Source organism: Caenorhabditis briggsae, assembly GCF_000004555.2.
Source record: "Caenorhabditis briggsae complete genome, chrII, whole genome shotgun sequence".
NCBI classification, from domain to species: domain Eukaryota; kingdom Metazoa; phylum Nematoda; class Chromadorea; order Rhabditida; family Rhabditidae; genus Caenorhabditis; species Caenorhabditis briggsae.
In genome coordinates, this window is record NC_013486.2 from 6,957,243 (window position 1) to 6,971,400 (window position 14,158).

The 14,158-nt window shown below is 35.9% G+C and overlaps 1 protein-coding gene across 1 annotated transcript in view; it reads left to right on the forward strand.

Moving 5' to 3' along the window:
- Positions 1-11,050: 11,050 nt before the first annotated feature.
- CBG03218 overlaps positions 11,051-14,158 on the forward strand; it is a gene marked incomplete at both ends in the record, with an annotated part of 6,495 nt that continues 3,387 nt past the window's right edge. Inside the window, 2 exons of the mRNA XM_045242230.1 lie at positions 11,051-11,172; positions 13,110-13,319. Of these exons, the coding sequence (XP_045092091.1) occupies positions 11,051-11,172; positions 13,110-13,319 (332 nt within the window). The remainder of the gene's footprint in view (positions 11,173-13,109; positions 13,320-14,158) is intronic.

A 14,158-nucleotide genomic window follows, 5' to 3' on the forward strand; every position in this document is an offset into this window, starting at 1 on the left:
TGGTGAGCGTGGATTGTTCTTCATGACGTCTCTGTTCACTTCATTCCTTCGACGATCGACATCGACTACCGTACTTCCCATCTAATCATTCCTGCACACATTCTAACTTTTTTCTCTTTACATTTCTGGTGTCTGCTTTAGCCATTCTGGGTCCCCAACTTTCTTTGTACATTCTATCCCGTTTTCTCTGCATATTTGTGATATAACTTGAACATGGCGGTCAATCATTTTTTGAATATTTATTTTCTTTGGTTTTTTTGTAGTTTTACTCATTGGATTATAAACGATTTTAGCTTTCTATACAACATTTCAAAAACCATTAAAAAATTATCCTTACTTCTCTTTTCCTCTATTTTCCCATTATTATTATGCTGCTGAACGTCACCCCTTAACTAACTGGTTTGCTTCTCTACGAACACACCGCAATCAGTCTGTACGTCAGTTGCAACACTTGGAAAACACACATTCACCCTTCGCCAGTTGACCATTACAGTTTTGTTGTTCAGGCGTCGTTTGAAATCCGCTCAGACATGCGTAAATCTGTGCTGTTCTTTTCGCCTTCTTCCGCATTTTCTATTTCACATTTGGGGTTTTTTTCTAACATTTAGGCAACGACGTGGAAGAAGAATACAGTGATTCGTTTTCTAGCAACTTTAGCTTTCGTTATCAAGTTAAGGCTACAAAAGTTTTGACATTTATCATTGGGTCATAAACTTGTCAAATTTGAAATGAGTTTTAAAAATCGGACGTTACCCAGAAAGCAAATTTCAGAGCCACTAATTTAATACAGGAGAGTGACTACAAGATATCATTGGGTTTCATTCTAGGGGTTCATCCTAGAAAAACATCTCGAAGTTTCCCCATTGTTGAGTGAAGCATGTAACTTCTCTTTTCGTTCACTTTGGGTCTTTAATGTTCCTAGACTATCCTAGATTTCCTAGAATTTCCCCTATTTTATTGATTTTAGAAATCATGAATTTCAGGATTCTAAAGTTGAAAAATTTCAGAAATTTTCGGAAAATCAGTTTTATACATTTCTGAATTTTCGAATTTCTGATTTTCCGTATTTCTGAACCTGAGCTTTTGAGGTGATAATCTGAGACATGTTAGAGGAACCCAAATTTAGGCTATTCGGACTGTAAGCATTCTAATGAAAGACCATAACATACTTACTTTGAGCTTAATTATCTCAATATCTATAAGAGATATAAAAAAAAAGGGTCAACTGTAAAAATTTCGCCGATATTATGACAAGCATTTTATCAGTAGACAGATATTTGTTATCTTTTATAGAAATTGAGATAATTGAGCTTGAAGTGCAAGTATAGCTTCTATTAGAGTGTGTACGGTATATCAGATGTTTCTTACTGATTCAATTTTTCTCGAAAAGAGCAAACCAATACTTTTCTCCAGGACCGTTGGACTTTGTGGGGTTTTTTCAAATGTTTTCTAAAATTTGGTTCTTCAAAATCAAATAAAAATCAAAAACTCATAATTTCTCTCCTCAGACACAGCCGAGAAACCAATGAATCAGCTTTTGATAACTCCACTTATCCGCGATCTCTTCTCCGCTTGTCTGGGGTGGTCGCCTCATTTCGATTTCTACCATCATTTCCTTTCTTTTCCTAACACTTTCACTCTGCCATTCTACGAATATCATATTTTCGTTTTTTCAAGTATATACAATCGTTTTTAGAATGTACCGCCCCCATTTTGCTTAAGTGCCCTGCTGATGCTTCTCCTCTTTTCTTTCACCTTTTCCGATACGATCACCCTTTTTGAGACGGTCGTTTTCCGTATACGAATCTGATGATATCTAACTTTTTCTCTCCCAGCCATGTTTCAATCCGATTATGCAACCTTTTCTCACTTTGTTTGTCAGTCGTACCTGTATGTGAAAGAGATTTTCAGAAGAGATTATTGTCGTTTCACATTCCGAAAAAATAGTAAAGTTGTTCCTTTTTAATAGTGAGAGAGAGAGAAAGTGATTTGGTTGAAAAACGACTGTGTGTGGAACATCGTTAGGAAATTCTTCAGTTTATAGACCCTTTTTTTCAATGTTATGTTTTAAAATTCGCCTATAAAATATGTCAAATAGACATCTAGAAGCGTTTCCCTTTCTAGGTTGAGAGCTTAAGAATTCCAGAATCATCAACTTTCGATTCTATTACTTCTTCGCGGATTTATTTCTAGTCCATTTTTGATTTGTTTTTCGCTTTGAACCTGAATTTTTTCAGACGATCAGATGCTATCTTTCCTCATATAGCAACATCCCTCGTTATTGAAATATGACAATCGGATTGTAAATCTTTCGAATTTTTATTTCTCATTAATTTATTAGCCATCTGTGGTTTCAGATAGTTTTTAGAATAGCTTTCACGATTCATCTTTAAATAACTACTAATATCGTAAAACCTGTAATAGAAGAGCATTCTATATTTCCAACTTTGGCCAATTTATCTCGGTTCCTGTCGAAGATACCAAAAAGTGGTCAACTGGTAAATTGTTTACCATAATATCACAAACATTTTATCAGTTAACATAATACAAAAATTTGATATCTTTCACAGGAACCGAGAGAATTGAGCTCAACGTTGAGCGTGTGGGGGCTCTTCTATTAGAGGTTTTGCGGTATTTTGGTTCAGACCTTCACCGGATTTGATTTTTCTGAAAGCTAACCAGATGTTGAAAGTTAGCTAGAAACAAAGTAGCAAAACCGGAATAGCGAAACCAGAGTTTTAAAATTTTGGCATTTTGAATCTTGGAAAACACAACACCTGAAAAAGTTGATCTATAACTGTTTTGACTATTTTGATTTAGGAAAACTGTTAAATTTGATTTTATACTTCCGAAAACGAGTTCCAGAGCAGGACTGAGCAAAAAAAACATGATTTCTCAGTTTTAGGCTCTGAAAAGGTTCGGAAAACCTTTGTTACGGAATTTTTCACCAAAAACCAAAACAAATTGAAAAAATTCCTTTTTATTTTCGGTTGAAATTCTAGGTTGATTTAATTTACTCAGGTAATTCTGGGGAGAGGTTTGGGGCCTAATCGGAGTTGATGTGGGAGTTACCCGCGAAGTTTGTCAGTTACCCAATCGAAACGGGAGTTACCCTGGTTATTTGGGAGTTACCCATGTGATCTGGGAGTTACCCGTTACGGGGACTATATGGGGGCAAAACAGGGAACACTGAATTCTAGATTCTCGTTCTTTACAAGCGGGGGCTACGTGGGAAGTAAGTGGGAATTCCCTTGCCGACTGGAAAGAGGGTAACGGGAGCTAGATGGGGGATAAATGGGGAGCGCCAACAGAGTATACTGGCACAAGCGGATCCTCGATGACGCAAAATTTTGTTCTAAGTTTTTTTTGTAATGATTTGTTTTTTTTTTTCGATAACCCATATTCTTTCTACATCGTACCCAAAGCGTTTACGAAGGAAAACGGAAATAAGACTGGTGAGTGCTCTTTCTTGTTTCTATCGAAGATTATTTTATGAAAAAAAGAGAAAGACAACGATGGTGAGAAACCGAATCGAAAGACTCCAGAGAAAGATCAGCAAATCCTGAAGAGAAAAATTGAGAATGTAAGTGTCATGAAACTTTTTCCCCCTTATAATCTCCATTTTTCAGCGAGCTCAGCAAAAAACCGGACGGGGATGCTGCTAGACTTTTCCAACGACAGATCATTTCTCCACTTCCAAGTCTAGCTCCATTTCTTAATTTTTACTGATTGTTTTGTATTTTTTCATATTTCCTTTATTGTATTATTATGTTTTGTACAACATTGCCCGTATTTCCAAACCGACCGCTAAAAAATGTTCTACTTCTAGTGTTTCGAAAATTTTTTCATCAAGCTTTTTTTGGGTTTTCAGATCCAAAAAAAAACGAAAACCATTTTGGTTCAACTGTCCTTTTGTTAATAATTTTTGAATATTTTTGTCCAATAAAATCTAAAAAACTACTTATCTTCCTCAAACCATATAGAATCTTTATATACTCTTCCATCCCGTTTCCACTGTTTTTGACATTCCAAAAGCTTTTTTTCCACCCTCAAAGTTATTCTTTTTTCCCTCGCCATTTTCCCGCTTTTCACAAAACTTGTGCTCTCGAAAATAATACGAATTGAGCATGCAATTATGTTCTCTTCCCCCATTTTTCCCTGTCATTTCACTCGAAATAATTCCATTTTTCTCTTCCAGTTCGCTTTTTTCCATCCTCTTCTCGTTCAGATAATTGTTATTTGGTGTATTCTTCTTCTTCTCCTCCAACCTTGCTGGGGTCACTTCCCGTCTTCAATTTGTAGTTGGCATGTCTTTTTTTGAAAGCGACGGGATGAATTTTCTCACGGTTCGAAGAAAGCAAAAAATTTCCAAAAAGAGACAGAGAGTGTGTCAACAACACGTTAAAACTGCCACACTCCAGACGAATTGTTCCTCGTGCCGTTCTTCCTCTTCTTCCTCCTAACAGACGGTTCTTCTCTGTTCCTACCTGCTTATTCATCCTTACGGTTTACAGCTTCAATAGAGTGACTTATTCTCGAAAGAGAAAGAGAGAAAAGGAACGGAGACACAGAGATAAGGGCGTGACTAATTGAGTGAATAGAAAAATGAAGAAGAACTAAAAGAAGCAGCGCCTTGTACACCATTTAGCTATTATTATAAATGCGACCATCGGAATGAGGTGTGTTACTGTTATAACCACTTAGGACACCCCCCCCCCCCCGTTTTCTATTACTGACACAGAGTATATACTACTTTGTTACGGTTTTTTTGAAGAACGTAATTAGAAAAACTTCAATTTCTTTGGAACTTTCACTTTGGTCTTCGAGGAATGGATTGGGTTTAGGTTCCCCGGGTAGATTCTCAAACATTTCTAGTCAAAAGTTTCCAATTTCTTAGTTTTTCTTATTATGCTGGTATGCGAAAATTGAAGCCTTGAAAGACTACCGTAGTTAGCAAATATTTTAACTTTCGTATTTTGTTTTCGTCCGTTTTCCTGCTATTTTTTTAATTTAGAAACATTCTAATTTCCGACTTATTGAAAAACCAAAGTAATCGAGAGAAAAAAGGTCCGAAAATTTTAGGTTACGGTAGTTTTCGTTACTAAAACCGCTGGCCACGCCCACAAGCGTTCTCTTCCACAACTCCTTTTTTATGCCATAATAATACATTAGAAATTGTTTTGAAATAGTTCAGGTTGTTGAGCATATGACTCATTATCATGAAATTTTTTGGAAGAATTGCCCCAGACCAAGGAGTTTCAGCAGGCAGTCTTTGGTTACATGATTTTCGACATCTCCTATCCTAGCATTTCCATAGATACGCAAAGCTTCTCTCGATAAGATACCGTAATACCTGTAATAAAAGAGCCCCGAACGTTCAATTTTGAGCCAATTTATCTTTGTTCCTGTGAAAGATATGAAAAAGTTATTAACTAATAAATTATTTATCATAATATCACCAATGTTTTATTAGTTGACACGTTTCTGATATCTCTAATAGGAGCCGAGATAATTAATCTCAAACTTGATAGGGGGCTTCTATTATAGGTTTTACGGTATTTAGATTTCTGAGTTTCAACTTTAAAAATGTTTCAATTTTCTTGTTTCCTAATTTTAGAGTTTCTGAGTTTTCGAATTTCTGAAAATTTGTTCTTGAAACTTCAAAATTGTGTCCCGGGATTCGACAATGCTTAGAATTTCGGATTTTAAAACTGTAGAATTTCAGGATTTAACAATTTAACAATTTCGAAATTCTCGTATTTTTAAATTTCAAAGATCCTGAATTTTGAATATGAGAATGCGTAAGCATACTGTCAGCCAAGTTTAGGAAAATTAACAATTGCTCGTAGTCAACAGGAACCGAGATGCCGTAAAACCTGAATTAGAATGCCCCCCTCTAATAGAACGGCTTTCCGAGAAGGGCTTGGAAATACAGAAAAGCCCCTGTAATAGAAGTCCCCTTCAAAATTTGCTGTTCGAAATAAAAATCATAAACTTGCTCCAACAACTGCATATAGTAAAAAAACAATGTGAAAACTCAAAAGCCTTCATAATTGTACGTTCTTGTTTATTTTGAGAATTCCCGATAATGAAGCTTTCCCTTCCGCCCATTCTTTGTCCTACTGTACCTTATTTTCCGAAAGAGACAACAATTTTTAATCCACCAACCTAATGAGCCCATATACCAGTTCCTCCATTACTCCTGACTCCAGAACGTCTCTCCTTCGTTCCATCCTGTCATGTCACATTTCCTTCATCAGAGTCGGAAATAGGAGCCCCTCTCCTGCTTGACTAATTATTCTCCAACGCCTTTTCCCATCCCTCTAGAACGAATTCGTCGTCGTCCCCTCGTTTCTTCTCATCTCCCGGCTAATATGCAAAGCAGTCAGGAAGCATGAATAATGGCTCAAGAGGGCGGTCCATGAAACAACAGAAAGAGAAGGGCAAGTCGAGGAATTTTCATTCCCGGCCAGAAAAGAGCACAACTCTCTGCGTTTTTGGTTAATTATTGACGACTGAGTTGACTTCCATTATTCTTGTCTCTCCCTCCCCTCTTTGACACCATCTTCTCTTTTTACGATTTTTTCTTGTTTCTCCCCTCTTTTTTACATTAATTTGTTTAGTGAATTGGAAGAGAAAAGTTGTAAGAAGCATAAAGGTTATGAGGGCAACCAGTTACTCAGGATCCAAAAGATGACTGCGAAGATGGGTGACCTGGCCACTCTGATTGCTTTTTTACAGTAGGTTTGGAATATTGTGGTGACTGGGTAGTGTAACTGGAAGGAGATTTTTACTGTATACCTACTGTAATTGATTTTCCCCGTAACTTATAACTTTGAGCCAATTCATCTCGGTTCATGATAACTTCATAAGCATTTCATGAGTTGACACATTTTTGATGTCTTGCATAGGAGAAACGAAAATATAACTTAAACTTGACAGTGTGGGGCCCTTTTACTACAGGTTATACGGTATTAATGTCAATTCTAAACAAAAATTTGATTGCAGTAATACCTATTAAGCTTGATAGACCTACTTCCTCTAATTGAATGGCTTATCTTACTGCAACTTAAACCTCATCCCATACTTGTAAGAACTTTCCACTAACAAAATATTTGGAATGTTCCAAGAACATTGGGGTCAAACCAGAATTCAGAGAAAATACAATAATTCAAGTTTCTCCGACACAACTCGTTTTCCATTTTTGTGATTCAACACTTACTACTGTAGCTTGCCTCCTAACCTACGCTTTTTTCGATTTTTCATCTACAAATTAACAATATCTAAAGCTTTATTTACCGTCAAACCTGTAATAAACGGGCGCCTACACTGTCAAGTTTGAGCACAGTTATCTCAATTCCTATGCAAGATATCAAAAATGTGTCAACTGACAAAACACTTCTGATATTATGATAAACAAATTATCAGTTGACAACTTTTTTATATCTTTGACGAGAACCGAAATAAATTGGCTCAAAGTTAATGGGTGCTTCTAATACAGGATTTACGGTATACTTTCAAGAAATCCATTTGAGTCTCTTGAACTCATTATATCGATAAATCCAAATTATAATGTTTTGCTTGAATAGAAAACTATAACAATGATTTATGTTTCTCCATTTCATTCGGGTATTTTGATTCGGGTATTATCGTAAAAACTTCACTTTCAAATTCCGAATTTTGTGTAAATGAACCTTTTCAGTGGATACCTGTTGATCTCCAATCCCCCACACCCAACACTTTCTCCTGCTCTTTTCCTAGCCGCCACACCCTATCCTTATACAGTCTTTAGTATTTATTCACATTCTCCGTTTCCTTCCTTAATCATTTTACACCCCATCCACTGATTACAGACATGTCCAGATGCTGTGTCCAATCAAAGAAATGTCCCGTAATTTCGTCACTAGAAAGCTAACAACCGTATTTAATTGTTCCTAGGTTTATGATCTACTCATTGAAAAAACTTTCAATAGTCGTAAAATCATTGAAGGAAACGGAACTTTTGGATAAGTGGGGGCTTTGCTTGATTTCATGAGTCTAGAAGAGAGTGGTAATGGCAGAACCAAAAGAGAAATAGAAAAAAAAACGAAAAAGTATAATTCGATTATCATGGTTTCCTCGTTTTTCCTTTCCTGCCTACACTCCGCCCATTTTCTGCTTTTTCTTCTTATTCTAAAAGGTCGTTGACGTCTTCTTGCCCGTTGCGCAACACTTTCCATGTTATCGTTCAGATCTGGACAGGAATTCGGGTATTTCGACACCACGAAGCAAAAAGCTTCAACTGACTATTCTACATTTTTTATGAATACGCGCAAAACACATTTTTGACATGCTTGAAGTTTGACAAATTCTGAAAATCCCTGATCATCAAAATGTGACACTTGTATACATCATGGAGATGATTCCTCTTGGGAGTTTTTGTTTTTTTTGTACATTTCTCATTTTTCTCTGATTCCCAGGAGTTTGGGTAAGTCATTTCTGCTTTCAATAATTAAAAAATTGATGGCTTTTCGAATGGCACTTTGAGAGAGTTTCAATTGAACCGTCACCTTTGAGCCTATATATTTCATTTCCTGTAAGATATCAAAAAGTGATCAACTGTCAAAATGTTTATCATGATTTCAGAAATATTTTGTTAATTAACCACTTTTTGATATCTTTCACAGAAAATGAAATATATGGGCTCAAAGATGACGGTCCCGGTGTCACTCTATTAGGGCTCCGTGGCACTTCGAAACCGAAATCGTGATAATACAAGCAAACAGATGAGCTTTAGACCACAAAAACAATTTTAGGATTATCAAATATGCTTCTTCTCAAAACTTTTGAAATTGGAAAAATTAATTTTTTTTTGAAAAAATTTTATTGAAATTTTCGAATTTCAAAATTTATCCTATCAGTAATAGTATTTTCAAAAACCATGAGATCGTTTTTGTAGTCTTAAATTTATTCTTTCACCTGTATTACCACGGTTTCGAAATGACTGGTTTCGAAGTGTTTCGAAGTGGACCGTTCGCGCTTTTCCCCATGATAATTTGTCTCCTCAAAAGTTGTCACTTTTCGAGTTTCCCCCTTCTCAAAATATTTCAACTTTTCTCCTCGTTTCATTTTCTTCTCGCTTCGTTTCTATACCATCCCGTTTATCTTCATGGATTGCGCAAGCTTCTTCCTCTTCTTCCGACAGTGTTTTTTTTTCTTGGTTTCTGTATTGCCTATTCTTCTGATCACCTTGTCTTTTGTTGTTCCTAAACATCCCCCACTTCTTCATCATCAACGTTATCCATTCCAATCACTATTACGCATTCATTATGTCACAGTTTTATTGGACAAAACAGTAGCAAAAGCTATGCTTCTTCTTCATCTTCCTTTACAAAGATAATCTAATTTCGGTTAGGATTCACATTTCAGATGAAAAGAAGAAGAAGAAATAGGAGAAAGAAGAGCAGAGGTTGTGCTCCTCTTTTTTCTTCTTCATCATATTTTCTTATTCCGTAACCTCATTTTTACATCTGTATTGTTGTTCTTTCATCCACGTCTTCAGAAGATCTACCCACGTCTTCTGAACAAATATTTTTTATGTCTTCAAAAGTTTTGTCCATTTTTAAACCATCCAAATACTTCAGAATCTCTGACACGTTTTAAGCTTTGAAGTATCACTATTATTCAATCATCTCATTTGAATATACTACATCTTCTTCTGCATATTCTCCTCGAATTAACCTCTATTCAATTCCAAAAATTAGTTCAACAAGTAGTTTTTTTTGCTTTCGACGCAAATTGTGTCGTAAATTTCCTCGTTTCCTTCCCGTTATGTATGCTTATTTGTCGAGTGTTATAAGTATAGATAATGACACAAATTACGTAGCATCTGCCATTTTTGTATGAAATGTTTTAGGAGACATTTAGGCTATTTATCTGGAAAGCCCTTGAACTATTCTGTGTCACTTTCGATCATTCTGGATCTTTGAGGATGATTTTTTTTTTTGGATGGCCGTAAAACCTGTATTAGAAGGGTCCCTCTAACAGAAGGGCCCCCCGTTTTCAGTTGAAAATATTCCGGAAATTCCAGAATTAAACAGGAATTTGTTGAGAGACGCTCTAACTGCATAATTTTGAGGAAATTGATAGATTTTTAAGAATTTTAAATGAGATTTCACCTCATTTTTTGATGCAATTTTCAACAAGACTTGTCTGGAAAAATAGAAAGGATCCTGCTATAGAAGGGCTCTCTGGACGTACCATTCAATGGTACGTTTCAATTTTAAGCCAGGTTTTTCGAACTATACAATTCTATAGCGTTTCCTGTCGATTGTAGTTATTGTGTTACTGTAGGAAGCTCTCGTTCAGTGAGCAATAATTTTTTTCTTCCTATATACCAGAATTGACTTTCTAGCTATTCAAAACTCTTGATTTGAGCGGCATATGAATACTTTAAACACTCTAAAAGAAGGCCACCCCAACCGTCAACTTTGAGCCTATACACCTCGGTTACTGTGACAGATATCAAAAAGTGGTCAACTGACAGAATGTTTATCATGTTATCAAAAATTGTTTTGTCAGTTGGCCACTTTTTGATATGTTTCACAAGAAACAAGATAAATTGGCTCAAATTGCAAGTATAGGGTGGCGTCCTATTAGAGTGTTTACGGTATATTGTCAAAACGTTGGTTGTCGTCTTTTTTCAATAAATTAAACAGTTAAAAAAGATAGTCTGAACACCAAACAAGATTCTCGATTATATTTGCATACTCAATCGTTTTCTGTCATCTCAAATCTTTTGATTCCATACGTTCAACCAAAAATCCCAACTTCCCCCCACATAAAGCCATCTTGATCAATTTCAATTCCATCTCCTTTTTCTCCAAAACACCCAATTTTACACTTTTTTTTCTTCATTTCTTTTTTGTTTCTCTAAACCTCTCTTGCTTCTATTATCTCTCTTTTCCCACTCTCTCTCATACCAAAATAAACGTTTTGTGGGCGTGTCCGTCATCTGCTCCGCTGGAGCCGACCCTGGACTCGTGAAGAAAGGCAGATCGTGTTTTTGAAAATGAATTGGAGATTCTCACAGCTTTTACTTCTTTTATTGTGTTTTGATGGACCCGGTGGTGTCCGGTGTCAAGAGGAAGAGCCAGTGCCAAGAAACGAGGTTCTGGGAGAGCCAACAGTGAGGTTAGTGACCATTTTAATTCCTTCAAAGTGCTTCTATTATTGAAATGTATAATTAAAAGAATCCCAAAAGATTAGTTTTGCAGTTGTACATATCCTTTTAGTGCTCATCCTTTTCTGGAGCATATCTCTCTCTTTCACCCTATCTTTTTAGTGCTCCCGTAGCTTCTTCGTACGTTTTGGTGTCACAATGCGCAGGATTAATGGCTTCGAAAGGGGTTTCCAAAAGGCGAAGAGTATCACATTTGCATATTTGACCGCCCTAAACGGAATCTTTAGACAGTGTAGAAGACGAAGAGACGCAGTATGTTTTAGGCAGAAAAAGGAAACGAAATGGGTTTCTGAACGGAAGTTTTGTAGAATTGGAGAAAGGGAGAACCAAAAAGCAATAAGAAAAAAGAAGAATGAAAAACAAAACAAAATGTGGACAATGAGATGGGAGGAGAAGCTGTGAAATGACAGATAGATTACATGGATTACTGTAGTTGGATTGGAGAAGGTTTAGGTTCAGCAAGTTCAGGTAATGCAGAAGTTATGTTCGATAATTGGGTAAATCTGGTAATGGTTTCAAAGTTTTCTGAAACTGGGGATTCTGAGATACAATTTTATCCATACTTGGAAACGGGGCCCTGGCGGGCCTATGCTGGATCTTTCATAGTTTTTTTTTGGGGCAATATGTTCTGACAACTAAATTGAGTGTGATAGAACTCGACAAGTACTACAAAACGATACTATTTTGAAAACTGCTACTTGCTTATGAACATAGTTATAAGATGTAACGCGGTTAATCCTTGCCAGGCCGGACCCTATCTGCTTTTTTCGGTCCGTTTTGTCTGTAATTTACCGTGAAACCGGTAATAGAAAAACATTTTTAAGCGGTACACTAGTAAATTGTTTATCATAATATCAGAAGTGTTTTGTCAGTTGACACACCTCGCATAGGAATTGAAAAAATTGGGCTCAAACTTGACAGTGTTGGGCCCATCTGTTAGAGGTTTTACGGTATTTGGTCTAAAAATATTGCTTCTAGAAGATGGCAGGGCCCGGTTTAAAAGTATGATTATATCTCGGTCGTTTAATATTTAGCCGTATAAACTTCTTTTATATTTTCTAAACCGACAAAATTCCTATTCCAACTATTTTGTCGTCAATGAAGTCGAGAACATAATATGAATTTCAATGTATGTCGACATCAGATTTTCGCATCTTTTTGTTTGCCATATTTCTCAAATTTCTCCCTTGCTTTTTTTATTCACTTGAGCAGCAAAAAAACTTCCTTGAGCATATTTGTACAGTACAGTTTTAATGTAAATACCTATGCAAGCTCTGAAAACCTGAATACTTTTCGAAGAACAACGTATAACTTCTCTTGTCAAATTGTATATTTTGACTACTACTCCGGAAGGCATGTAACCCGGGGCGTCGGAAGCCGTCATTCAGTGGTGGTCGAAATCGAATGCCATTTCATTTTATTTCATGCAATACCCCCCACTACCAAACAACACGGGACCGCCGACCCAACCAAATAGGGAGCCTGCTCAAACATTTGTTCTCTGCGTCTCTTCATGCTTCTAACACTATTTCGCATTCCCTTAAAAACCTCATCATCTTTTCGAGTATTTTATATTAAAATCGCCGGAGCCGATTTACATATTAGTTTGGTTGTATTCGGGAGCATGTAGTGAGTCTGGAATGACCGTTGATCATGAAAATGAAAAATAGGAAAAAGGGAAAAAGAATAAGAATAAGGTAAAAGTAGAAGGAGAAGAAAGATCCTGATTCAATTTTGTGGTGAGCTGCTGTAAAACGAGAGGGTTTCAAACTCGATTTCGTTTTTCTTTTTGGAATGAAAAAAGAAACATTTTGAGAAGAGAAAGAATTTAAAAGATAAAAAACTAAAATTATTTTTTTTAGAATTCATAATTTTTCAATGTTTTCAGCTGCGCAGCTGATGCGATATATGTCAAACTTCGAACAAAGTCAACATTTCTGGGACACGTGGATGTTAAGTATACACCTGATAAATCCTGCTTCCAGGTCAGAAACCTCCATTTTACGACACCCTTGACACACTTTTTACAGAGTCTTGTGACAAATAACCAAATTGAAATTCTGATTCCCCATGAGGAATGTATGGTGCCAAGAAGGAGGTTGGTTATTTGTTTGAGTGTCCGAAGAAAAGAGATTGATGGAGAACATCAATCACAAATTCATAGGAAATTTATTAGAAGGAAAAATTCTTGGTGATATAAGAAGATGAAATTTTCAAAATTTTAAACATTCGTTCGAACAGAGCCCAGCCTACAAACTTTTCTGTTGGTTCACAGAAATATAAGAAACATAGTTATTTCGGGATTTATGTGTGAGAATTATAAATCACAAACATTTTTTGACCATTTTCATCATAAAACAATTCAATTTTGTTTTTTTTTAGTTTTTTCATAAGAAATTCAGGTCAACAAAACAGAAAAAATTTATTGAAAAAAAGTAAAAAAAAAACAACAACAAAAATAACAACGTGAGATATATTTCCGTGAACCTACAGAAGCGATCTCGAGATCGCTTCTGGGAGTTTTGAAAAAAGAAGCCTGAAAAAATAAATATATTAATATTTCCCGTGAACCTACAGAAGCGATCTCGAGATCGCCTCTGGGAATTTTGTGAGAGCGAAAAACATCCAGAAACAATCTCTTGATCGATCCTGTAAGTTCACGTAAATCTGCCAATTTTCGAAAAATATCGTGAAATTTTGAAATCCACAAATTTTTCATTCTGAAAATGGGCTCCCTTACTAGTAAGGGTATCGTGTTTTGTGATTCAATGTGAATTTTTGAAAAAGGCGAGAAGTATTTCTAGCTACATATTTGTAATATTATCTGATAATCATGTTGATTTTTGAAAAAATTGAGAAATTTCAAATTCAACAAGATTTTTAAGTAATCCGTTTCAAGGAAATAATATACTTTTTGATCCCCCAAACGTGTCAAAT